Genomic DNA, 27,367 nt, shown 5'->3' with positions numbered 1-27,367 from the left:
AGAGTGAGACAGGGTTGTAGCCTATCCCCGATGTTATTCAATCTGTACATTGACCAAGCAGTGAAGGAAACAAAAGAAAAATTCGGGGTAGGTATTACAATCCATAGCGAGGAAATAAAAACTTTGAGGTTCGCCGATGACATTGTAATTCGGTCAGAGACAGCAAAGGACTTGGAAGAGCAGTTGACTGGAATGGACAGTGTCTTGAAAGGAGGGTATAAGACGAACATCAACAAAAGCCATGCGAGGATAATGGAATGTAGACGAATTAAGTCGGGTGATACTGAGAGAGTTAGATTAGGAAATGACACACTTATAGTAGTAAATGAGTTTTGTTATTTGGGGAGCAAAATAACTGATGATGCTCGAAGTAGAGAGGATATAAAATGTAGACTGGCAATGGCAAGGAAAGCATTTCTGAAAAAGAGAAATTTGTTAACATCGAGTATAGATTTAAGTGTCAGGAAGTCGTTTCTGAAAGTATTTGTATGGAGTGTAACCATGTATGGAAGTGAAACATGGACGATAACTAGTTTGGACAAGAAGAGAATAGAAGCTTTCGAAATGTGGTGCTACATAAGAATGCCGAAGATTAGATGGGTAGATCATGTAAGTAATGAGCAGATATTGAATAGGATTGGGGAGAAGAGAAGTTTGTGGCACAACTTGACTAGAAGAAGGGATCGGTTGGTAGGACTTGTTCTGAGGCATCAAAGGATCACCAATTTAGTATTGGAGGGCAGCGTGGAGGGTAAAAATCGTAGAGGAAGACCAAGAGATGAATACACTAAGCAGATTCAGAAGGATGTAGGTTGCAGTAGGTACTGGGAGATGAAGAAGCTTGCACAGGATAGAGTAGCATGGAGAGCTGCATCAAACCAGTCTCAGGACTGAGAACCACAACAACAACAACAACAACAACGCCAGGGCATTGAGTAAAACAGAGCTAGGATGATGTATACATGTACAGCTGCCCATGCACCTTCAACACGATACCACAGTTCATCTAGAGTTGTGACTGGCGTATTGTGACGAGCCAGTTGCTCGGCCATCATTTACCAGACGTTTTCAATTGGTGACAGATCTGGATAATGTGCTGGTCAGGGCAACAGTCGAACATTTCCTGCATCCACTAAAGGCCGTACAGGACCTACAACATGCGGTCGTGCATTATCCTGCCGAAATATAGGGTTTCGCAGGCATCGAATGAAGGGTAGATCCACGGGTCGTAACACATCTGAAATGTAACGTCCACCCACTGTTCAAAGTTCCGTCAGTGCGAACAAGAAGTGGCCGAGGCGTGTAACCAATGGCAGCCATGCCATCATGCCGGGTGATACGTCAGTATAGCCATGACGAATACACGCTTCCAATGTGCGTTCACCGCGATGTCGCCAAACACGGATGCGACCATCAATATGCTCTAAACAGATTCTAGATTCATCCGAAAAAATGACGGTTTGCCATCCGTGCACCCAGGTTCGTCGTTGAGTACACCATAGCAGGAGCTCCTGTCTGTGATGCACCGTCAAGGGAAATCGCAGCCATGGTCTCCGAGCTGATAGTCCATGCCGCTGCAAACGTCGTCGAACTGTTGGTGCAGATGGTTGTTGTCTTGCAAACGTTATCCTCCCCCCCCCCCCCCCCCCCCCCCCCCCCGCTGCTCACTCAGGGATCGAGATCCGTTACAGCCGTGTGGATAAGATGCCTGTCATCTCGACTGCTAGTGATACGAGACCTTTGAGATCCAGCACGGCGTTCCGTATTACCCTCCTGAACCCACCGATTCCATATTCTGCTAAGAGTCATTGGATCTCGACCAACGCTAGCAGCAATGTCGCGATACGATAAACTGCAATCGTCGCGATAGGCTACAATCCGAACTTTATCAAATCGGAAACGTGATGGTACGCATTTCTCCTCCTTACACGCGGCATTACAACAACGTTTCACCAGGAAACGCCGGTCAACTGCTGTTTGTGTATGAGAAATCGGTTGGAAACTTTCCTCATGTCAGCACGTTGTATGTGTCGCCTCCGGCGGCAGCCTTGTATGAACGCTTTGAAAAGCTAATCGTTTGAATATCACAGCATCTTCTTAATGTCGGTTAAATTTAGCATCTGTAGCACGTCATCTTCGTGGTGTAGCAATTTTAATGGCCAGTAGTGTACTTTGCTCTAACCGCAGATGAAAGGGTAATCGTTAGATGTGTTTTCGCAACTGCTGTCATGATTTGAGTGGACAATATGGGTCAGTGATGGACGATGTAGTTTCTGTGGAAGGGTGTAAACATTGCGGATATTGAGAAGCGATTGGTGGCAGTGTGAGGAGAGGGAGTGCCAGCGCGAAAAGTACTCTTGCAACACAATACTCCTACCCTTATGCGTCGGGAAACAACGGCTTTCACCATACACAGAAGTAACTGCAACAGTATACTTCGAAAGGTCGCTAAAAGAAATAAGAACTTCTATAATTACATTGAAGTCACCGCAATTCGTGATGGTACCCTGCTGGTTGCAAAAGTCGAGACATGGTGCTTAATAGTGTGTGTGACGTCTAGGTTGTTACGGAGTTCTTGTGGTAGAGCGCTGCATTGCTCTACCAGCGCGGTTGAAAAACTCTGGACGGTCGTTGGTGCATGTAGGCGTACTGCAATACGTCGTCACAAGATGTTCCACGAGTGTTCGGTGGGATTTTATTCGCTGAATATCCTCTGGTTTCAAGAGCTCGTCTATCACCGCTTTCCAGTGTGGTCGCAGACTTCTATGTGTAAAAATGAAGTTAGAGCTGAATGAATCCGTGAAGAAGACGCACATGGAGGTGAAGTAACCCACAGCGTCACAGCGAGTGCACCGTGTTCGCAGATTACGCGGTCAGTGCGCCTGTGCAATATTACGTTTGTCCACACCGTAACCAATGGAACAGCAAAACAATCAGGTTTAATAATGTTGCTAGGTTCATTACATGTTTCCACCTCTCGCCATATTAGGAAACGTCTATTATTCACAAACACGAAAATTTTCCATGTCCATCTTTTCAGAGATGGTTGCAGTACTCGCCTCTTCGATACAGGGTATCACATGAAACACCTTCCAGCCATCCAGTTTCCAAACTTATTTTATTTGGCTACCAGTGTCGGCGATTTACTGCGGCATAGTCGGCAGATGATGGTTGAAGTGATCGCTATAGCGAGCAGAAATGTACCAACACCAGTATTGCTGTTTTGACCACAACCGAGGTGGAAACTTCCCACACGACGGTCAGGGGCCTGAAGATGGCTCAGTAAATAGCCGAAACTGGTAGCCAAATAAAATAAGTTTGGAAACCAAAATGCTGAAAATTTTTCCGTCCGTCATTATTGTTTGTCCTATTGCATATTTCTGTCACTTATCTTCTGTACTATACTGTAGTAGTTTCTTCTAAGACGGACCCTTAACCTGATTACTGCTTCCCATAATTCATGTTTCCCTTTTTGACTCATTATTATTGCTGCAAGTAGTCTCACCATAGTTTATAGAATACACACTAAAAGTGTGATCCCAGCACAGTACAGCCCACTTTCGCAACTGCTGTCATTACATGCACGACATGGGGTCTTATCATCATGGCCAGCACTGGAACGAAACGGGTTCTCTGGAAGGATGGTGAAAGCACTGTTGATATTCACAGGCGATACATTGTAACTGAGTGTGGAGTGTTTGAAGCGAGGAGTCTTAGGAGAGGTTAAGGGACAAGAAAGGCAGTTCTGACGTTGCCCTTGATAACGGAAGCTAGGCTAAATAAAAATCAAGACAAGTTCATAGGATTTGTCAACCCGGAGAAAGCGTTTGACAATGTCAGATGGTGCAAGATGTTTAAACTTCTTAGGAAAATAGTGATAAACTATAGGTAGAGATGGGTAAAATGCAACATTTGCAAGAACCAAGAGGGAATAATAAGAGTGGAAGAGCAAGAACGCATTGCTCGGATTAAAAAGGCTGCACCTGAGGGATGCAGTCTTTCGCCCTTACCTCGAAGAAACAATGACGGAAATAAAAGGAAGGTTCACGAGTGGAATCAAAATTCAGGGTGAAAGGATATCAATGATACGTTTCGCTGATGACATTACTATCCTGAGTGAAAGTGAAGAAGAATTACATGATATGCTGAATGGAATGAACAGTCTAATGAGTACAGAACATGGATTCAGAAGAAATCGAATAGAGGCGAAAGTAATGAGAAGCAGAAGAAACAAGAACGGCGGGAAACTTAACATCAGGACTGATGGCCAGAAGTATATGAAGTTCAGGAATTCTGCTACCTAGGCAGCAACCCATGACGGAAGGAGCAAGGAGGACATCAAAAGCAGACTAGCATTGCCGAAAAGGACGTTCCTGGCCAAGAGATGTCTACTAGTATCAAACATAGGCCTTAATTTGAGGAAGCAATTTCTGAGAATGTACGTCCGGAACACAGAAATCTATGATATTGCCACATGGGCTGTGGAGAAATTAGAACAGCAGATATATGGGGCTCGAGACGAATGTTGAAAATTGAGTGAACTGATAAGGTACGGGATCAGAACGTTATGCGCAAAATCGGAAACGAAGGGAATAAATGGGAAACGCTGACAATAAAAAGGGACAGGATGACAGGACATCTGTTCAGACATCAGGAAATAACTTCCATGAGCCGGCCGCGGTGGCCGGGCAGTTCTGGGCGCTTCAGTCAGGAACCGCGCGACTGGTACGGTCGCAGGTTCGAATCCTGCCTCGGGCATGGACGTGTGTGATATCCTTAGGTTAGTTAGGTTTAAGTAGTAAGTTCTAGGGGACTGATGACCTCAGATGTTAAGTCCCATAGTGCTCAATGCCATTTGAACAATTTTTTAACTTCCATGATACTAGAGGGAGCCGTGGAGGGTAAAAGCTGTCGAGGGAAACAGAGATTGGAATGCATTCAGCGAGTAATTGAGGACGTAGGTTGCCAGGGTCACTCTGCGATTAAGTGGCTGGCACAGGAGAGCAATTCGTAGCGCGCGTCATCATAACAGTCAGAAGCCTGAGGACTCAAATAAATAAACAAATAAATAAAAGACAAAATGGGGTCGAATGTTGTCGCGTTTCAAGAGAACTTTTCGTGTCGGTGTACGCTCTCTCCTCTCTGCCACCAGTCACCTGTGAATATCCACAGTGTTTGCACCCTTCTTCCGTAGAAATCATGTCGTCCAGTGCTGTCTTTCATGATATCCCTACATACTGTCCACTCATTTAATGACAGCAGTTGATAACATGGTCTATACTGTTAAGGGATCACCTTTCTAATGATTTTTCTATCACGTATGATTAGATCCAACTACTACATACTTGCATCTGTGATGGTGAGTCAAAAAGTGCACCATGAATGATGAGAAACGATAAAGTATAAATCAATATGGAACTAAAAGATAAATTCTTTTGCGGAAGAGCAATAACGATACTTTTTTGAAAACAGTAACTGTTCTGAAGTCACCACGATTCATGGTGCCCCCTCGTCCCCTCCCCCCGGATATTACGAAACGCAGGACATGATTCTTCGTAGGGTGTGCGAGCCGCACGGATGGGAAATATTCATGTTCTTGAATACTTGATGTCCCTCATAAGGCCAGAAGTGGTTGGGTGGTTACTTGATTCGGGGGAGGGTACCAAACAAAGAAGTCATTGGTCCCATCGGATTGGGGAAGGATGGAGAAGGAAGTCATCCTTTCCCTTTCAGAGGAACCATCGAGGAATTTTTGTGAAGTGATTTAGGGAAATCAGGGAAAAGCTAAATCAGGATGGCCAGACGCGGGTTTGAACCGTCGTCCTCCCGAATGCGAGACCAGCGTGCTAACCACTGAACTACCTCGCTCCGTGCCAGGGGTGGGAACATGTAATAGATCCAGCATCATTGTTGAACATGATCGTGTTGCTATTCCCGGTTTAGTGGTATGGAGAGACATAATGTAGCGTGGGCGTACTCACCGCCATATCTATGAATACGGAACGCTCTCTGGTCGGCATTGTTGTGCTACTATACTCCTTCCTCATGTGGACTTTTTCAGGAATGCATGCTGGCCTGAGTTCATTTTTATGCATCACAATCGGCGGCCGCATCGGAAAGTGCAGGGGAAGGAACTCTTGGAACGAGAGGATAATCGGCCAATGGATCGCCCTGCCCGTTTCTCCGACATAAATCCCTTAGAGCAGCTGTGGGGTGCAGTGTGGAGACATATTGCGGCACGTCTACATCCACCTACGACAGTTCAGCGGTTGCCAGTGTAACTGGTAGAAAAATGAGACGCCCTCACGAAAACTCCTTACCAGCACTATTGCCAACTTGGAATCACGTTGCAGTGACACATCGTGCAAGAGTTACTTTAGACCTTGAGTTTTGGACACCTGTGTAAAACAAGGTGGTGGACTCACCCAGGAACCACTTGATGTTGGCGGCGGGGTTGCCGTAGCGGCTGATGCACTTGACGCTGACGCGGTCGCCGTCGTTGGCCGACAGGTTGTGGCCGGGCAGCACTTGGCTGGAGTTGTACTCGATGCGGGGTACCTGCGGCGCCGCTGTAACACAGGACACGAACACGTTGTTACATTCTACGTCAGCGAGGAGTCTTAGGACTTAACACTTAAATTACAGTATAAAGTATTTTAAACTCTTAATACTTCTTATATTAAAATACATTTACAAAACAAAGTTACAATGAATGGCAAAACTGCTTTCGAGTCCACGCTACCAGACAAGCAGGAAAGAAGCTTAACGTTGCACTGCACAGCACATAATTTGCTATCAGATTTACAGTTCGACTTTAGAAGTCGTTTAACAACTCTAAATGCTATATTCTCTTCTATCTGTGAGGTACTGGTGGGGTTAAACAAATCGTTTCGAACGCTAGGCATATTTTTTGACTTAACTAAGGCGTTTGATTGTGTTGGTCACCAAATATTGCTCCAGAAGTTAGACCATTAAAGAATACGGGGAATAGTCCACAATTGTTTCACCTCTCACTTTAACAACAAACAGCAAAAGGTCATTATTCACATTGTTGAGAATGGTTGTGATGTGGAGTGTGAGTGTGGTACAGTCAAATGGGGGTTGCCCCAGGGATCAGTGTTGGGGCCACTCATGTTCCTTATTTATATAAACGATATGCCCTCTAGTATTACGGGTTAAATTATTTCTGTTTGGTGATGGCACTAGTTTGGTACGAAAGGATGTTGTCTGCAAGATTGGCTCGGTTTCAGACAGTGCACTTCATGACTTAAGTTCATGGCTTGTAGAAAATAAACTAATACTAAATCACAGTAAGACTCAGTTTTTACGGTTTATAACGCATAATCCTACAAAACCTGACGTTATAATTTCACAGAATGGGCATATGATTCGTGAAACAGAACAGATCAAATTTCTAAGTATTAAGATAGATAGTAAACTGTCGTGAAAAGCCCACGTTCAGGATCTTCTTCAATGCTGCCATTTCTACTATTCGAACGGTATGTGAAGTAAGTGATTGTTCGATACGAAATATAGTCTAAATTGCTTACTTTCATTCTTTTATGTCTTATGGTATTATATTTTGGGGTAACTCATCCCATTCTAAAAAGATATTTTTGGCTCAGAAACGGGCGGTTTCGGCAATAAGTGGTGTAAGTTTGCGAACCTCTTGTCGGCCCCTGTTTACTAGTTTTGGTATTTTCACACAGACCTTTCAATAAATATATATATATATATATATATATATATATATATATATATATATATATTCCTTACTGTCGTTTCTTGTTAACAATATCGGCTTATTCCCAAGAATAAGCAGCTTTCACTCAGTTAATACTGGGTAAAAATCCAACCTGCATTTGGATCGGACTTCCTTAATTCTTGTGCAGAAAGTGTGCTGTGTACTGCTGCATCCATTTTCATTTAACTACGACAATAATTCAAAAACCTTATCAGTAATCAACGCGGTGTCAAATCGAAACCGAAGAGTTTCCTCGTGGGTCACTCCTTCTTTGTTGAGGAGATCCTTGAAAAATTACTGAAATTTATGGCTTGCCTTTTTTGGTTCATAAATATTTTATTTTTGTCTTTTATTACTTTTATGGGGGGTTGGGGTTGGGTTGTTTTGGAGGAAGGGACCAAACAGCGAGGTCATCGGTCTCATCGGATTAGGGAAGGGTGGGGAAGGAAGTCGGCCGTGCCCTTTGAAAGGAACCATCCCAGCATTTGCCTGGAGCGATTTAGGGAAATCACGGAAAACCTAAATCAGGATGGCCGGACGCGGGATTGAACCGTCGTCCTCCCGAATGTGAGTCCAGTGTGCTACCACTGCGCCACCTCGCTCGGTTTACTTTTATGTTGTAGTTTCATGTACTGATACGTTCTATGACCTTGGAGATTCGCTCTTCAGTTTGACCTACGGAACTAGAAGTGTAAATATATAAATAAAACAAAACGATTCATAAGGGTAGAGCGAGAAGACTACAACCTATTTAAGTAATTTGAGGCGCTCGAAGCCAGATAACGGAAAGTCGCACACTGAACTATATTGCAATCCGTACACATCTCGTATCTCCTAGAGGATGTGAAGCCACTGGTGGAGTAGAAACCAATACATGGCAGCACACATTCAGTTGTTACGTATTGCACCATTAAACAGCACGTCATTTTTGTGCTCTAATATGGTAGACGGCTAGAAGATGGCGTCTTGCAAAGGAAACATAGTGAGTTGTTCGGATTAAAAACAAGTGTATTGTGGGACCGCTACTGAAGCCGATTGTTTTGAGTGAATTCTCTTGAGTTGATAGAAATGTAGATGTGAATTACAATCCTGTCCACATGGTACTTTATTACTGTTAGACTTAAGGACAAGCAAAATGTATTCATGTAGCTTGCCGTATCATAGCATGTGGCCATGTGGCTTATTGTGACAACTTGGTACTCTTAAGTAGTACTAATATTTAATGGAATCATGGACGATGGGGTAGTTTGTATTTAACTGGAGCCCTTTAAATGTAAACGATTGTTATGCTTGTGATTGCATCACTAGGTCCTGCAATAGAGGTAGTTGTGACTTGCCAGTATATAGATGTTAAATATATAGTTTCACGCTATTTGTAATTTTTTTATATTTTCCTGATAGAAAGAGAAACACTTAATACATAACATACAGTAACGGGTAGATAGCCTATTAGCTTTTTAGCAGGTTTAGTGTCCTAATTTTTTACCTCATATTCTAATTCAACTTTCCTGAAGCACACTGTTCGCGGAGAGTACGGCGAAATTAACGCGAAGAACCGTGTCCATTCTTACACAGTCATCATGAATAACGACCTTAATACCGTAATTATGGTAGGCCTATTCCTATACAGCATAAGAATCTATCTGTTGTCATAGACCTGGGAGCATCATGGGTATTATTTTTCCCTCGGTCTGTACGAAGCCATAGAGAAACGAAATAAATTCGAGTCCTCTCCTCGCATCCGTCTTTATGTGCAGGCTGTTGTGGGGATTTTATCCGGTTTTCGTTATATGTACACTGATTCACGAAGAATATTTTAATATAATTTGTAAGTATTTCATACAAATGCTCTGAATCAAGATTATTTAAATTTCAATTATGAAAACTATTCCACAGATACCTAGCAAACAGTCGCCTTACCTCGAGAGACCAGCAGTCCCATGAAGCAGCAGAAAGCGTCACCAAATTTGCGTCTAGTTTAATGGACTAGTAAAGTTCCACTCGGGCAGTGACCGTAGTCGGGCGTGTTTACTCCTTAGTCCCACCATAGCCCTCCGAGTGCAGCAATTGACCCTAGTATGTCATCAGCTGTGAGTGAACTTGAGTCAGCAGTTGTCCTCTATCCTTTTGTGGTGTTACGTTTGGTGGCGGATTCGTCTTCTTTGTCCAATTCACAGCTTCCAGGGCGATTCTGCATAAACGTACAGTTAGTTTTGTGTGTGACAGGTCCACCCGCAAAATCCAGGTAAGTTCCCTTGAAATTCATGATTGGTAAATGGAAACGTTTGGTATTTCTCCACATCAAGTTCTCACAGCATATTTTGACAATGAGTTTTATGACTTCTTCGTAAAATCCAAGAACCCTCTCCAAGTAGACAGGTTGTTACTTGATCACCGCTGTCAGGTTTCTTTCCGCCATAAACATGGGTCAGTTCCCAGTGCTGATGTTGAAGGTGCGGATTGGTGATCATTATTATAACGATATCTTGCTTAAATTTGGTGATGTTAAGGGTATTCGACGAGTTGAGTTCACACCGCCTTCATTCCATCGACAAGTACATTAGACTGATCATCCCGTCACGTCACGTCTTCATGTTTGAGGTCATCGGTACTTATAGCGATTAGGTGGGGACATGCTTCTTATGTAATGATTGTGGGCAAAAACTTCTCAACTGTCCGAAGCGGGTTCTTGTTTTCAAAAATGCTCTTGAGCAGTGACATAAATTGGCAGTAGCAGATTTCGTTCGGCCTGGTGGTAATTGTAGTGACAAATCACAGCCAGATTTGAATTTTTCCACGAGCAATTTTCCTTCGTTAAAGCGGGAGGCGGGTTCTCTGCCGCAGATTTTTTCCATGTGAAATTCCCTGTATTACCCCTCCTGCCCAACTCCCGCAGGCATCACAGTCCGACGAAAAGACGTCTTCCTGTCTCCGTGTCGATCGCCATCGACGTAGCTTCGGTTAGTAATCTAAGGAGCTTCCAATATTGAATCCTTTAGTACAGCCGTCGGTCCATGTTGTTTCAATTTTGTTGCTTTCTCAGCCTGTTGTTCTACCCCTGTCTGTCATGTCGGATGATCCCCCTGCAGAGCAGATTCAGATCTTGTTCTCGATCGACCTACTACCGGGGCGATTTTGCCTCACGGTCAGCGTACACGGCGTATCTTACCACATCGCCCTGTCAAGCGCAAGAAATCTCGGCGTAATAGCTCTGCAGATAGCAGGACTTGCCCTCCTTCCTCGGATTCATCTATAATAATGGATTAATGGCTGGAATGTGGCATAAACGGACTTTACTTTTGTACTCAGGCATACACCCTTCTCCCTTTGAATGTCCATCGCATTGAATGTAACGTACGCCTCATGGTTCTCCGTCAGTTTATTTATGATTCTAGTGCAGTTGTAATATTCTTGTAGGAAGTATTTTTTATCACATTGTTCCTTCCCAGGTTTCAGACCTTTTTCAGTATATCGCCTAAAGATTAGACGCGTACTGCTCTATTTTATCCTGAAGGTATTCCTATCACTGACATTGAGGATCTTGATTCTGGTCGCGGGATTGGTTATAATCTATTTGGTCTTACCCTGGTTGTTCTCGCGCACCTCCTCGAGCGTCAAACGATGGCGGTGTCCAAAGTTTACAGTGAGGAGCGCCGTTAATCTTTGGTAAAAATCCTTGGAACCTTTTGCCGGATGGTGACATCAATTGCGTGATGCGTCCTGTTTACCAGACTTAATTCTGATATTAATCGTGATCTCCATGAATTGGTTCGTTCGATGCGTTTGTGCGTTGTTGGGGAAAAAAATATCCAACGATGGTGAAACTGAAGTTTCTTACAGCGACGTCTAGTAGCAGACATGATAGGTTTTATTCGTCCGATGTTCGTGTCTTCACATTCTTGCAGTTGATGGAATTCCTGCGCCTTTCACTAATCACTGCGCTGTTGCAGCAACTATCAACCTCAAGCAATCACGCATGAAATATTGTTGTGCACAATGGATGCTCAGTTTTTCTCATATTGCTGATGCTAAGTGGATGTTTTGCCTCCACTCGGTAGAGCGTTACCCACCCTCAGTGGGACAGTGGTCTGTGTAAGCAAAGCTGCGACTCAGTAAAACACTGGTAAGTTATCGTGCAACAATGGTGAGAGTCATTCAGAACACGTATAGTTTTATTATAACTGAAATATGTATGGGCAGGCTATGCTGCCTGAGGATCGCTGACGTTCTCTGGATCAAGGCTATGTTGTCGCTGTTCGAGAAGCAACATATGGAAGGTTTAAAGGTGAGGTCTCTCGTTAACAAGGAACTGACATCCTTAAACCACCTGCTTCGTCATCACACTCGACGTCGCTGTTATATTACCTCCCTCACCGCGTGATGATGACCGTCAGTTGACTACTCGAGATGTGGTAACTCAAGTTTGCGCCAATATTATGCAGAGTTGTATCAACGGGTGACTCCGTGTTACCCATTTCCGGTGACAGTTTTGCGACCTTCGGTGGGATTATCACCTGACTAGAAGCTGAAATTTTAGCGTCTTTTCTGGATAGTGAGGAATTTTATTTTATTGCCCATTCCCACTCTCATGAAAACCCAGATTCAGACTGCCATCTGAAAGAATATTATTTACATTTTTGTCATATCTTGGGTTCAGATTTTACTTAAAATTGTTTTCATTCCGGAACATCATGGCCATTTAACCGCGGCTCATTTTCGCTCCCTCACTCTATCCAAAAGTACTGCACGGGCTTCGAACAGCAGATTGTCCTTATTGATTGGTCCTGTGATTGATAGACTTCAATACTGCCTCTCTGGCCTTGCAAGTTTGACTCCGGTGGCAGTATATAGGGATTTGGTTTCGGTGGAGGCTGTTACATGTATTCATTACGCTTCTGCCTTTTTGGGTTTTCCTAAGGCATTGGATCGCGTTAGCCACGTTACTTCGACCGTTTTTTGGCGACTGTTCGCTTTACCGCTCCTGCAAGTGTCGTTCTTCTTACTCGTACAGGAACAGTGCGGCGTCAGTGGCGATCAGTGGACAGCTGACACCTCCCGTTGTTATCTATCGGAAAGTGCTTCAGGGCAGTCCAGTCTCTATATCTTTATTTGTCCTGCCTCTTGAATAGTTTTTGCGGCAGGTTGGTAATCGGCTGTCATGTTTAAAAGTTTCAGGAGAGAACGTCACACTTATGTCGTATGCTGATGACGTGGTCGTTCTCCTTCGTCAAACTAAGAGAGTTCCCTTGTTAGAAGTTGTAACTGATAGTTCTCGTCGTACTTAGGATGCACGCTTAAATAAAGACAAATGCAAAATACCTGAATCAACGCGGTTTTGAGGACGCCGTCAATGTTTGGGGAAGTTTTGTGGCTAGGTATACGTGTTTGTGGGCTTTCGTTGATCGTTGCCCACTGAAGGTGGCGGTTTTGAATCGTATATCTGCTACTCATAAAATCCAGGGTGCCGCACTGGAGCATGAACGACGCTTGCTTACAATTTTGAAGAAACTGCGAATGTTGGATACCTATTTTATATCACACAAATCTTTCTCCTTCCTGATAAGGTAGGGAAAAAATTGCGGGGACTCCCAGACCAATTCATATGAGGACGCAATATATTCAAACAACGCCTCCTTCCGCACGGAAGGAGGCTTTATTTCTCTCAGATATGGTTCACATGGCTCTAAGCAGCCTGGACTCAACATCTTAGGTCATCAGTCCCCTACACTTAAACCTACCTAACCTAAGGACATCACACACATCCATGCCGAGACAGGATTCGAACCTGCGATCGTAGCAGCAGCGCGGTTCCGGACTGAAGCGCCTAGAAAAGCTCGGCTGGCTCTCTCAGATATCACACGCAACGCGTCTGCATTGTACGTCTGACGCATGACACTGATTGTTACCCGTGAATTGTATACTTCCATGTCACTCTTGCCTAGTCCGTGAGTCTTGCTTGTCAGCTGGCTGAGGTGGCCGAGCGGTTCTAGGCGCTTCAGTCTGGAACCGCGCGACCGCTACGATCACAGGTTCGAATCTAGCCTCGGGCATGGATGTGTGTGATGTCCTTAGGTTAGTCAGGTTAAGTACAGTAAGTTCTAGGGGACTGATGACCTCAGATGTTAAGTACCGTAGTGCTCAGAGCCTGTTGACGTTGGTCGCATTCATTTCAAATTGTGTCACATTCGAGAATTTTATATTGCGGTGAGGTGTCTAAGGGACGACGTCTTGAGGCGGCAAGTGGTCACGACACAGTTGCTGTTTGCTCTCGGGTACGGGATGGTCTGCTCCAATGCCGTTGAACTATTACGACCGCGTGTTAGTTGGAAGGTTGTGTCGACCAAGTTCAGTCTCCCGAATCACACGTTGGAAGTGGCTTCCTGTTGGTACAGAGTCATTAACCACCTACTAACAAACGTCTACACCGAATTGGACTTAGTGACACGCCTACATGTTGTCGATGCGGTTCTGTGGACACGCTTCCGCATCGATTTTGCTGTAGTGGTCACCTTGCGAACTGGCCCTGGCTGTGGAAGCTCTGCTAACACCACCGACATTATTATGCTGCTGGAACTCTCCTTCTTTCCGATGTCGAAAACCAGTTCCTTGATAACTGCTGGTCCCGGCGGAGATTCGAGTCCTCCCTCGGGCATGAGTGTGTGTGTTTGTCCTTAGGATAATTTAGGTTAAGTAGTGTGTAAACTCAGGGTCTGATGACCTTAGCAGTTTAGTCCCATAAGATTTCACTCATATTCGAACATTGTTTTGTTAACTGCTCGTTTTGTACAATTTGTTGTTTGTTCGTGTGTGTGTGTGTGTGTGTGTGTGTGTGTTGGGGGGGGGGGTCTTTTCGCCATTTCAACAGCACATCTTAGAGCATATTGGGACACATTGCAATTGCCCCATTACTGGAACTATTTTGCTAACATGCTGATCACGCGTTTGCCATACAGGGTGTTGGTTAACGTGTTCAGTAGATGTGGACCTTATTTGGTATAGCGACGCGCCCTATTGGGGTATATGACCGTTATCATCTCTCATTTCAATCTTTGGCAGGCTTTTTCGCCGGTTGTGTTACGTGTTATACATACGGGGAAAAGGATAAAAGACGTTTACGCACGTGTTTTGTTCTTTAGATGTTTACTGTAAAACGGTGCCTGTAAATCAAGGTAAAACAAAGAAAAATGTCTGTGGCTCACTTTCCCGCGAAAAAAAGTTGCAGTGTATTTGGCAATACACTGGAAGGTTGTAGGGTCGAATCCTGGCTGGGGCACTTTTCTTCACTCTGCCTTCTAGCCGAGTATTCACATGTCAATGATGTAGTGATTCGCTGAAAATGAAACGTGGCGCGCATTCCACGTTACACTCAAGCTCCTCTATCGCCGGTCGGATAACTGGCAGGGACATACAAGTCGCTTAACTGACATCCAATTGACTGCAATCATTTCAGAAGAACTGCATGGTGACATGTCCAAAACCGGAGGTTTTCAACTATTTACTCAAATTGTAGCCGCAGCACAGTATGCAGCTTTACAACGTTTTTATAAAGACATTTTTGCAGCAGTGCGGCAGATGACTCAACTTCCAGCTTCCTGCTTTAATTGAGTCACAAGTAGATGCGAACTCTATTCTCTGCGGGTTGGAAACTTTAAAATTGTTCAGAAGGCTGATAAAAGTATCTTCGTGTGTGATAAACAGAGTTAGGCTTTTTAAATGTAATAAACACGATTTTCTTGAATAGGATTCAGAAATGTCTTGTGGATGAATACACAAGATATCGGAATGATTGAGAGATGTTTCTCTAAATATGACAATTACAGACTGCAAATTTCTGCTTCCCTTAGACTACCAATTGAAACTCGCACTATTAATTCCCCGCAAAACTCTTCAAAGAACGGGCTGTGAGTTCCACTATTCCGAAATTTCGTAATCAGTATGACCAATAATGGAAATCGGCATTGATGTGAGACTAACAATCTGAAATAATCGAATATTGAAACCAGTAGTCTCTGTGCAATAGTTCCAGAACAATTACTGCATAGCGAAAAACATGCGAATCCAGAATGCATGGTGTTTCATTTTTATGTTTCAAGCTAAACGTTTTCCGAAAGAGTTCTTCAGCAGCTTTGCTTCGTTTACATACCAAACATTCTTTCAGCATCGCAGCAGATGATTGAACTTTCAGCTTTCGTCGAATCAATCCCAGATGTGGTTTCGATTCTTTGCGTGGCACGGCGAGGAAGTCTGCAATAAAGAGTCCGCGACAAAGAATTGGAGCAATGAGTCTCAACACTGCATCACAATGTGCACTGAGCTTCACAAGAAGATTGCTGTAACGCGAGCAAGATATGTAAACCGTGCTTGTTTTCTTCTTGTTTTTTCTTTTATTTGTGCCAGCTCAGCCAGCATCCGATACATATTGAATCGTTCACACCCACACACACCCATGATTCGCACACCATATTTACATTAGTTATTAACATATTACGGTTGTCAGGGCTTGTGATCACATCATTACCGTAAGATGTCACTTCAAACGGCAGTTCAGTATGGAACACATAACATTTAACCCTCCAGAATACTTTCATGTCGTGTGCTGTTTACGTCGTGGAAATTCACTTACTGAAGGGTGTTCTACGAATCTTTTTCGTGGCCCACTAACAAAATACATTACGTGAGACAAGTCGTCTGGTTATGGATACTTAACACTAATAGTAGTATTCTGGGTCAGATGGCTAGTCTATCAACAAATAATGTACATAGATTTTGCACAGAGTTTTCTGTAAGAAACCTTGACCATATTTCAGTAGCACTAGGGATAAGTCTTCAGGCATAATCTCATGTAACTTAAATTACGTTCAGAATACAAGCATACTTTATGAACTAAAACGATTAAGTCGAACGGCAGAAATCACAGATTAAGGCTTCAAGGAAATCCAATAATAGCAGATATCATATATTAATCCTGGTTATCACGAAAAACTTAATCTATGATTGCTGCTATTCGACTGAAGCATTTCAGTTCATGAAGCATGCTTCCATTTTCAACGTAATGAAAGTTAGGCGACTATATTCCTTCTGAAGGAGCTACCGCTAGTGGTACTGAAACCTGATCAATAAATTTTATGCTACCTATTGGCTGTATACACCATATTTGAAGGTTTATTTACGATTGCTACTGTCATCCATGTTTAAAACTGCATGAAGGGCATAAAAACCATAGTATCACGTGTAATGAAGACATTCCTGACGAAGAAAGTCAATTAGCATCAAATAAGGACATTAATGCGTAGAATAAATTTCTGAGAATGTTCATCTGGAACATAACATTGTATGAAGTGAATCATGGACTATGAGAAAACAGCAAAACAAGAGAACAGAAGCGTTTACATGTGGCACCGTGGACGGGTGTTCAAAACTGGGTGGACAAATGAGAAATGGGAAAGTTCTCCCTGTAATCGGCGAGGAGAAGGGCATGTAGAAAATATAGGCCGGAAAAGGCGATGATTAATCTTATGGTACGATAGAAAGGACTAACTTCCATGTTGATACAGAGTAAAAGCTATAAGAGAGGTCTGAGGTGGAGCGTAGTCAATAAATAAATGAGTACGCTGGGTGTCAGTGCTAGTCTAAAGTGAAAAGGCAGGCAAAAGAGAACAATTTGTAGGAGGGCACATCAAAACAGTAAGCAGACTGATATCCAAAAATTAAAAATACAGGGAGGAACTTAGGACGTTTCGAAGCCGGTGCACTTCTCATTGCTAAAAGGTATTGTCACAATCGCACTACATCTGGCTGAAGAAAATTAGAACACTGCTAAAATGTACGTGTAGCATCCCACATGCAGGGTTTCCCTGAACGTTAGTGTCTAGAATACACAGTTGGCGAAGGATACTAAATTGAATGCTTTGAGATAAGACTCTATCAAAAACAATTAATTAATTTCTCGTCAAAACTGTAGCAATATCTTGAGCACTACAACTGACAATAATACACTGCTCCGCTATTCCTAATACACAAAAATATCCATTTTTCTTGTGTGCATTGAGATAGTCGTCTGAAATCCCGACACGTAGTTGCTGTTATCACGCGATAGAAAAAGACCCCAAAGGTTTCAGATCCGGTGATTGCTCTGCCCGTGTGACAGAACCTCCCTATAACTTCCAGGTGTTGACGTGTTTGCGGTCACTGATATCGAACTGGGGTGCCGCTACATCGTGCAGCAGAATCATACATGACGTAAAGCGACTAAACTCACACCTATAGTGAACGCTAAGTTACATGCACCACTCAAACTGATGTTGTACAGTATCTTCCTTGTATTGCTCGTGCTCTTCGACGACCTTGTGGTGTTCATATTTTCACTACACACCTGACTTTTGCGGCAGCCGGAAACACCACCATCTTTGATAGATGCCTCTTACATGAATGATACCTAACGCAGAATATACACAGCCATTTCTCTTCAGTTGCTACTTCACTTATGCCTTATCACGTAGATAATAAAAAGTATTATCTTTTGCAAGTGAATGTTAAAATGTTCAAATGTGTGTGAAATCTTATGGGACTTAAGTGCTAAGGTCATCAGTCCCTAAGCTTACACACTACTTAACCTAAATCATCCTAAGGACAAACACACACACCCATGCCCGAGGGAGGACTCAAACCTCCGCCGGGACCAGCCGCTCAGACCATGACTGCAGCGCCTTACACCGCTCGGCTAATCCCGCGTGGCAAGTGAATGTTCAATTTTTGTGTACTAACCCCGTTTCACCAAATCTTGCTAGGCGTCTTCATTGGTTAATAATATACAAGAAAATTTTTTAATTATTCATAGTTAGATAACAGATCTGTGGTGGTGATTGGCAGTTCATTTAATTATGTAAATATTTACAACTATGTGATTGTGTTTTTGCAACTCATTTTCATTTCTATGTCACGTTCTTGTTTCCATATGATCATCTGTGCATACTAGATACATATAGCACAGCTTTCTTTCAATTAATAGGTCACTTTTAGACCCTGAGACTGAGAAGCTTTTCTTTACAAATGAGAATGGTTTTAGAGAGCGTCGCTCGAGCGAAACTCAACTTGTCCTTTTCTCACATGGTGTAGTGCGTGCAATGGATGAAGGGCAGCAGGCATATTTCTAGATTTCCGGAACATGATCGACACGGCGCCCCATTAACGAAGGTACGAGCATATCGAATAAGTTCATTATAGTGACTCGCTTGAAGTCTTCGTAAGTAACAGAAACCAGTATGTTGTCCTCAACGGCGAGTGTTCCTCAGAGACAACGGTATCATCAGGAGTGCCCACAGGAAATGTGATAGGACCGCTCTTGTTCTCTGTATAGATAAATGATTTGGCGGGATGGTGGGCAGCAATCTGCGGTTGTTTGTTGATGATGCTGTGGAGCACGGTCAGGTGTCAAAGTTGAATGACTTGAGGAAGACTCAAGTCAGAAAAAAATTATAGTTGATGTGCTGAATGGTAGCTAGTTCTAAATTCGGGAAAATGTAAGTTAATGAGGATGAGTAGGAAGATTAAATCTGTAATGTTCGGATACCGTGTTACTAGTGTCCCGCATGACGCAGACATATCTGTTAAATATATGTGTAGCGTTGCAAACCGATATGAAATGGTACGAGCATGTGAGAACTATGGTAGGGAACGGAGATGGTCGACTTCGGTTTATTGGGAGAATTTCAAGAAAGGGTGGCTCACCTGTAAAGGATACCGCATATAGGACGCCGGTGCAACCTATTCTTGATTACTGCTCGAGTGTTTGGGATCGTACCAAGTCGGATAGAAGGAAGACACTGAAGCATTAAGAGGTGGGCTGTTGTTACCGGTAGGTTCGAACAACACGTAACTGTTACGGAAATGATTCACGAAATCAAATGGAAATCTCTAGTGTTTCCCTTCGAGAAACACTATTGAGAAAATTTAGAGAACCAGAATTTGAAGCTGGCTGCCGAAAGATTCTGCTGCTGCCAACACACGTTGCGCGTTTGGACCATGAAGATAAGATACGAGAAACTAGCGCTTATGCGGAATCATACAGACAGTTGTTTTACCCTCTCTCTGTTTGCGAGGGGAACAGGAAAGGAAACGACTAGTAGTGGTTTATCGTCCGCCTCGCACGGTACGGTGGCTTGCGGGGTATCTATGTTAATGTTGATGTAGTTGTACGTATCGCAGCTCATGACCGATGTTGTGTCTCCGTAGCGTTACGAACTACTACGCAGGAGGCCCGGGTTCGATTCCCGGCAGGGGACTGGGTGTTTCATCATCATTGACTCGCCTGTTATCGATTGGCCTCACCTAAAAAGGACTTGCAATATGGCGGCCGAGCTCCCCCGAATGGGGCCTCCAGGCCAACAATGCCGTGTGATCATTTTCATTTGACCAATATTGTAGCACGTTGCGCATTTTCTTTTCCACAAGCTTTAGCACTGAGTAAGAGATCATGGGAGTCCTAGAGGATGAGAGTAGAGTGGGGGAGAGTGGTGGGACATTGCATTAATGTGTGTGTGTGTCTCCAGATTATCTTCGCAGGATATCCGAAAGCTCCTGCATTAGTTACAACAATTACAGACAAAATCAAAAACTATTACGCTGCTTTTTCTTGTGTTTTCCATACATTTCGATGGCCAAAAGCGATCTCACAGCTCTTAAATGACCTGCGGAGAACCATTTTTCTCAGACTCAGTTCGTAAGTGGAACAAAAGCACAGAAATAACGCTACAAAAAACACTTCGCAGTACGGTAGTCTAGTATTTATGTAGACATAAGTGGATGCAGGTATGGTCTGACAAGGAAGAAGCATCGACGTCCTAGATTGCGTGATATCGTGAGCAAGAAGAAAGCGTTCTAGAAGTGGAGAATGAGGCAGTAGCTATGTTAAATAGTGCTGCACTTTTACCAGTCGGTCACGATGCAGTTAAATAGCTGAAATAGCAGAATAACAGAGACTGAGATCAAGAATGATATCTTCGGAAACTCACAATGCCTACAGCACGCAGAGACGCAGGAGACAAGCCGACAGAGAGCATTCCAAAATACTTTCTAGAAGAACGCTTTCTCGGAAATGATGCGCTCTAATTAAATGTTAGTCGGCCTTCACTGACTCTAAACCGCTTTCGCTAAGAGGCTCGTGACTTTCCGAAGCGACCACCTCAATTACGACGCAGATGAGGGCCACGGCTAATCTGAGGGCCATGGAGGGCCCGTTCCCCGAGTCTCTTGAGCAATAACGACGGACGTAAGGTCACACGACGCACTAAAACGACACAGGACGACTCCGCGCCAATTCTAGCCTGGCATTTAAGTCGACTATCTTGCTCAACTGTCTGAAGAGTACTCGGAATTCTATGGTGTGGAAGCATGCAGTCGCCACCCGGAGTCTCCTATGAGCCCTTCTTGAGTTATTTAATGTGATACTAACTATCTGTCCCAACGTCTATAGGTTGCACAAAACCTATCTACTGCTCATTATTGTAGCACATGGTTTTCTTGCAGTTGACCCTCAGACTGTAGAGAAACAGGGCCAAGGGCATTAAATGAAGCCAGCAGTCGAGAATGGAGTGAAACGGGCTCTAAACTGTCTACTATGTTATTCAGTCAGTATAGTAAGCTATATAAGAAAACGACAAAAAACTGCAAAAATTAAGTTTGGAGAGAGAAAGTAAAAACTGTTTAAAATGTCCAGTGACAACATAAATGTTTCAGAGGCTGCAAAGGATTTGAATTATCAATTAAATGGAAGAGATAGTGTTTTAAATGGTAGGAATGAGGTAAACAGAGCATAAAATTCGGGATGGAAATTACACGAAATGATTTTTTTTTTCTTTTTTACGTGCTTGTATAGCGTAGCGCGTTTGCTTGCGAGACACGGACGTGAGTCAAGCACATATCGATTCCGCGTTGCGGATTAACGACTGTGGGCTGGTACACCGGGTAGCCTGAGGGTTGTTTTAGGCTTGATCCCAAGCACATTTTGACAAATCCCGGACTGGTCGCCAAATTCCGCCTCAAAGGACATCAATAAAAACAGCTGAAATACGAGAAAAACCACAAGAAAAGAGTTTATAAAATCCACTGCCAGATGGTGCTCACGACCTCCTCAGTTAGGTTAACTTGACGAGTGTTGCCTTAAAAAGACCGTCAGGCCAAAAAACTAAGCAATAAAATGAAATTTACCAAATCGTGAAAAAGCAGACCCTGTACTACATAGGATAAACGTTACCGAAAAGTAAGAAATTATAACAGGTAAATGTTTTATTAACGTTGATTATAAATTTCAGTGAAGTCACTCTGATTGTATCTGACGCGAATGTAGAGTTATGTGGAAGCGAAACGTTGACCATAAACAATAAGAATAAGATGAGTATAAGAGTTTTTAAATTTAGGAAAGGATAAGTAATGAACTGGAACTGAATTGAACTAGGAGGAAATAGATTTAAGGCATAACCTGATTAAAAGTAGCAATAACTTGATGGGAAACTTCCTGTGGCATATATTGAATGATTAATTTTGTAATGGAGGGAACTGTTATGAGCGAGCTTTGTATAAGAAGTCCTGGGATTGACTTGGAGCAGTAAGCACAGACAACACGTTTACTGCGCTATAACTGTGGCGATGTTACGGATTACAATGCCACTACAGCAGAATTGCTAAACACATTTTTCCGAAATTCCTTCACCAAAGAAGGTTAAGTAAATATTGCAGAATTCGAATGAAGAGCAGCTGCCAACATGAGTAACTTAGAAGCAGATATCCTCGGTGTAGAGAAGCAGCTTAGATCACACGATAAGGGCAAGGCCTTCGGTCCAGGTTGTATACCAGCCAGATTACTTTCAGAATATGCTATTACAATGGCCCAATATGTAGCAATCATGTGCATCCGCTTGCTCGTCGAAAGGTCCATACCTAAAGATAGAGAAGTTGGGTAAGTCACACCAACACCGAAGAAAAGAAATAGGAATAGTCCGCCGAGTTACAGACCGATCTCACTAACATCGATTCGCATTAGGATTTTGGGATATATATGTTGTGTACGAAAATTATAAGTTACTTCCAAGAATACGATTTATTGACAAGCAGCCAGCATTGAGAAACAGCCTGCATGGATTCAGAAAATACCGTGAAAACAACTATTTATTCTCACGAAGTGATGAGTGCTGTCGACAGGGAATGTCAAATTTATTTCATATTCTTAGATTTCCAGATGGCTTTTGACACCGTTCCTCATAAGCCATTTCTTATCAAATGGCGTGCCGATTAATTATTGGCTTAGTTGCGCGACAGGTTTTGTGATTTCCTGTCAGAAAGGTCACAGTTCGTAGCAACTGACGGAAGTCATCGAGTAAAACAGAAGTAATATCTGGTGTTCCTCAAAGAGGTTTTATACGCCCTCTGCTGTTCCTAATCTACATAAACGAGTATGGAGACAATCTGGCAGGCCGTGCCGGCCGGGGTGGCCGAGCGGTTCTAGGCGCTACAGTATGGAACCGCGCGACCGCTACGGTCGCAGGTTCGAATCCTGCCTCGGGCATAGATGTGTGTTATATCCTTAGGTTAGTTAGGTTTAAGTAGTTCTAAGTCCTAGGGGACTGATAGCCTCAGAAGTTAAGTCCCATAGTCCTCAGAGCCATTTAACTCGCCTTTTTTTGGCAGGCCGTCTTGGGTTGTTTTCACATAATGCTGTGATTTAGTGTCCTATAAACTCACCTGATGATCAACACAAATAGTAAAACGATATAGACAAGATATCTGCTAGGTGTTAAAAGTGGCGATTGACTCTAAATAATAAAAAGTGTGAAGTCATCTGCATGAGTACTAAAAGGAATTCGCTATATTTTGGTTCCTGGATAAAAGACACAAATCTAAAGGCTGTAAAGTCAGTTAAATACTTAGTGATTACAATTACCATTAACTTGAATTGGAACGATCACATAGATAATGTTGTGGGTAAAGAAAACCGAAGACTGGAATTTATTGGCAGAACAGAGAATTCAACAGGTCTATTGAAGAGAATGCTTACACTATGCTTATCCGCCCTCTTCTAGAGTACCACTGTGCGGTGTGGGGTCCGCATCATACAGGGCTGACAGAGGACCTCGAAAAATATCAAAGAAGAGCAGCTCGTTTTGTATTATCGCGGAATGGGGGAAAGAGTGCGACGGATATGATACGCGAATTGGTGTGGCAGTTATTTTAAAAAAAAAGGCGTTTTTCGTTGTGGCTGGCACTTCTCATGATTTCAACCACCAGCTGTTTTCTCAGAGTATGAATATATTTTGTTGGCGCCCAGATACATACGTAAAAATGATTACAATAATAAAATCAGAGAAATCAGAGCTCGCAAGGAAAGATTTGTGTGTTCATTTTCCCCACGCGCTGTCCGAGAATGGAACGGTATATAAACAGCTTGGAGGTAGTTCGATGAACCATCGTCCAGGGACTTAGTTGTAAATTTGCAGAATAATCATGTAGATGTAGATGTAATCGGTTTCAAATGGACTACGTTGACGTAGTAAACAGACTTGAAGCCATTTTCTGAGGGTAGACTACTGTTAAGGGCTGCGTCAAACAAGGAGTCGTACTGAAATCAACTACTATGTAGTTTCCTCAGTATTACGAGTGATACTAAATCTACATATTTTATAGTTGCAACACCAGTGGTGGATTAGGATGACTCGGAACGCTGCATACACAATTACAGTCTTGCTCCCGGCGAACGGTCTACATGACGGGAGGCCCTAGTCACATGACATTTACATTTTTACAAAGACTACACTCCTAGATCGTTAGCTGGAAGAAGAAGTCATACATTTTCACTTTCTTTTCTTATAAGTTTAAGCGACATTTCTTCTGCAATACCCATTTCGAAAATAGTTGCCGTCAGGGAACTCTTCTGCATGGTTCACCGATTGTGGCAACATAGCTCTTCTGCGAAGGCAGGCTTAGATAAAGAGGCGCCGGTGAGGTCCGCTTATGCTACCACGTGACAATCAGATACGGTTCCAGCAGTACATATCCTCAGAGAAGGACTGGGTTGAGGCGGGTGGGGCGGTGTAAATTCTGGTTGTTGTTGTTGTGGTTTTCAGTCGAGAGACTGCTCAAAATCGTAGGTAGTACCCAGGTGATTTAGGTGCAAATAATTTTTCTCAACTGTTCCTTTTCCATTCCCAAGATCCAACTCTTACTTCAATGCGGCCCATTGTTACTTAACCTGTCGAATTGTGGTCTAGGAAAGGATACGCACTTTAATACTAAAACTCAGATGGCCTTACGCTAATCGTTAAAAACCAGGCTCAGTTCAGTTCATGGGAATTGTTTCAATGTCAAAGAATCGCTTAGAAAAAAAAAAAATTATACGAGTACAAGCGAGCTGAAGCTCGACAGTATTCCACCGAGATGAGGAGGAAACATTCACAAAGAATATGGATATGATTACAATGGTTCAAATGGCTCTGAGCACTATGCGACTTAACTTCTGAGGTCATCAGTCCCCTAGAACTTAGAACCATTTAAGCCTAACTAACCTAAGGACATCACACACATCCATGCCCGAGGCAGGATTCGAACCTGCGACCGTAGCGGTCGCGCGGCTCCAGACTGTAGCGCCTAGAACCGCTCGGCCACTCCGGCCGGCATGATTACAATGGTTTATCAATAGTTCCCTACTGTGAGAAGCTAAATTGACCTGATCTTTCAGTTTTGTCCTATTGACTTTGCCTGAAACATTTAAGGAAGAAGAAACTAACTTCCTACAACATTTCTTTCTTAATGTAGGGCACCTGTAATAGTGTGAAAATGAAAACAGAACAAACGCGAAGATAAGTGCATCTCAGAAATTGAAGGGCGAGCCTGAAACATGATGTTCACGATAATCACTTTCCTTCGAAATTTAATATGACACCTGCGGTGTCAGTATTCTGTGGGCGCTATATGGGTGCCGTCTTTGAATCGCTATGTCACTTCTAGATTGGACAAATGCCAGGTAGATATAAATTTTTCACTTGCGTCAATAGGCTATATGATTTTTGAGGACCAATCATTTTATCTTCTGAGCTGTTTTCTTTCCTTTTTCTTTTTTTCAGTCACAATTGGTTCCATGTGACCGGACAGATGGATGTATCCCATCTCTCTCCTGACCTGAAGTTGTTTCCCACTCTCTCTAGTGCCTTGCAAGTTATTACCTGGTATCTTAACCAATGTCCTACAAACATGACCTTTTTGTCAGAGTTTTCCCTTCTTCACCGACTCTGCGTAGAACCTCCTCATTCCTTATCATATTACTCCAACTAATGTTCCACAGTCTTTTGTAGCACCACATCTCAAACGCTTTGATTCTTTTCTTTTCCGGTTTTCCCATAGTCCACAATGCCATGCTCCAAAGGTACAGTCTCACAAGTTGTTCCTCAAATTATGGACTTTCATACTGGTAGGCTTCTTTTGCCCAGCAACGCCCTCGTTGCCTGTGCTAGTCTACTTTCTTTGTCCTTCGTGCATCGTATGTAGTGGGTTATTTTACTTTCAAGGTGGCGGAAGTCTTCATTTCGTGTACTTCGTGCCCACCAATTTTCATGTTCTAATTTCAGCTACTTATTATTGCTTTACTCTTTCGGTTTACTCTATGTCCATGTTTTCTACTCATTCCATTCAACAGATCCTGTAATTCTTCTTCTCCGTTACTAAGAGTACCAATGCCATCAGCAAATCATATCATTGATATTCTTCCACCGTAAATTTTAATCCCACTCTTGAAACTTTCTTTTATTTCTGTCAGTGCTTCTTGATGTACAGAATGAACAACAGAGTTGAATTCTGCATTAATATCGTGCACGCTTTTCAAAAATGCTTCAAATGGCTCTGAGCGCTATGGGACTTTACTTCTGAGGTCATCAGTCCCCTAGAACTTAGAACTACTTAAACCTAACTAAGTTAAGGACATCACACACATCCATGCCCGAGTCAGGATTCGAACCTGCGAACGTAGCGGTCACGCGATTTCAGACTGTACCACCTACAGCCTCTCGGCCACTCCGGTCGGCGGCAACATCAAGACAAGAAGAAAATTGTATAACGGGAGTAGGAATTTCGATCGAATAGGAAGGTCGGGCAGAAACTGTGTTATTGTAAACAGTTCAGCGATAGATTTGTTCTTAACAGAATTGACAAAAAACCAGCACCGACAGCGATAGTTCAGGTATACAAGCCGACCTCGCAAGCAGAAGATGAAGAGACAGAGAAAGTGTATGAGGGTATTGAAAGGGTAGCACAGCACGTACAGAGAGATGACAATCTAATATTCATGGGGGACCGGAACGCTGTTGTAGGAGAAAGAGTAGAAGAAATGGTTACAGAAGAATATGCGCTTGGGACAAGAGAGGAGAAAGACTAATTGAATTCCGTAATAAATTTCAGCTGGCAGTCACGAATAATGTGTTCAAATTTCACGAAAGGAGGAGGTATTCATGGAAAAGGACGGGTGATAATGGAAGATTTCAGTTAGATTACATCATGGTCAGACAGAGGTTTTGAAAGCAGATACTAGAGTGCAACGCGTACGCAGAAGCAGATATAGACAAAGATCACACCGTAGCATTGACG

General features: G+C 43.1%; 1 protein-coding gene across 1 annotated transcript in view; it reads right to left on the bottom strand.

The window, feature by feature from the left end:
- Positions 1 to 27,367, bottom strand: part of LOC124798888 (irregular chiasm C-roughest protein) — a 397,241-nt gene that overhangs the window by 133,881 nt on the left and 235,993 nt on the right. The window contains exon 6 of the mRNA XM_047262420.1: positions 6,426 to 6,569. Coding sequence (XP_047118376.1) covers positions 6,426 to 6,569 — 144 coding nt within the window. The remainder of the gene's footprint in view (positions 1 to 6,425; positions 6,570 to 27,367) is intronic.

The sequence above is a fragment of the Schistocerca piceifrons genome, chromosome 5 (genome assembly GCF_021461385.2).
Source record: "Schistocerca piceifrons isolate TAMUIC-IGC-003096 chromosome 5, iqSchPice1.1, whole genome shotgun sequence".
Classification (NCBI taxonomy): Eukaryota; Metazoa; Arthropoda; class Insecta; order Orthoptera; family Acrididae; genus Schistocerca; species Schistocerca piceifrons.
Note: the sequence above shows the minus strand (reverse complement) of the source record. Positions and strands in the feature narration are given on the sequence as shown.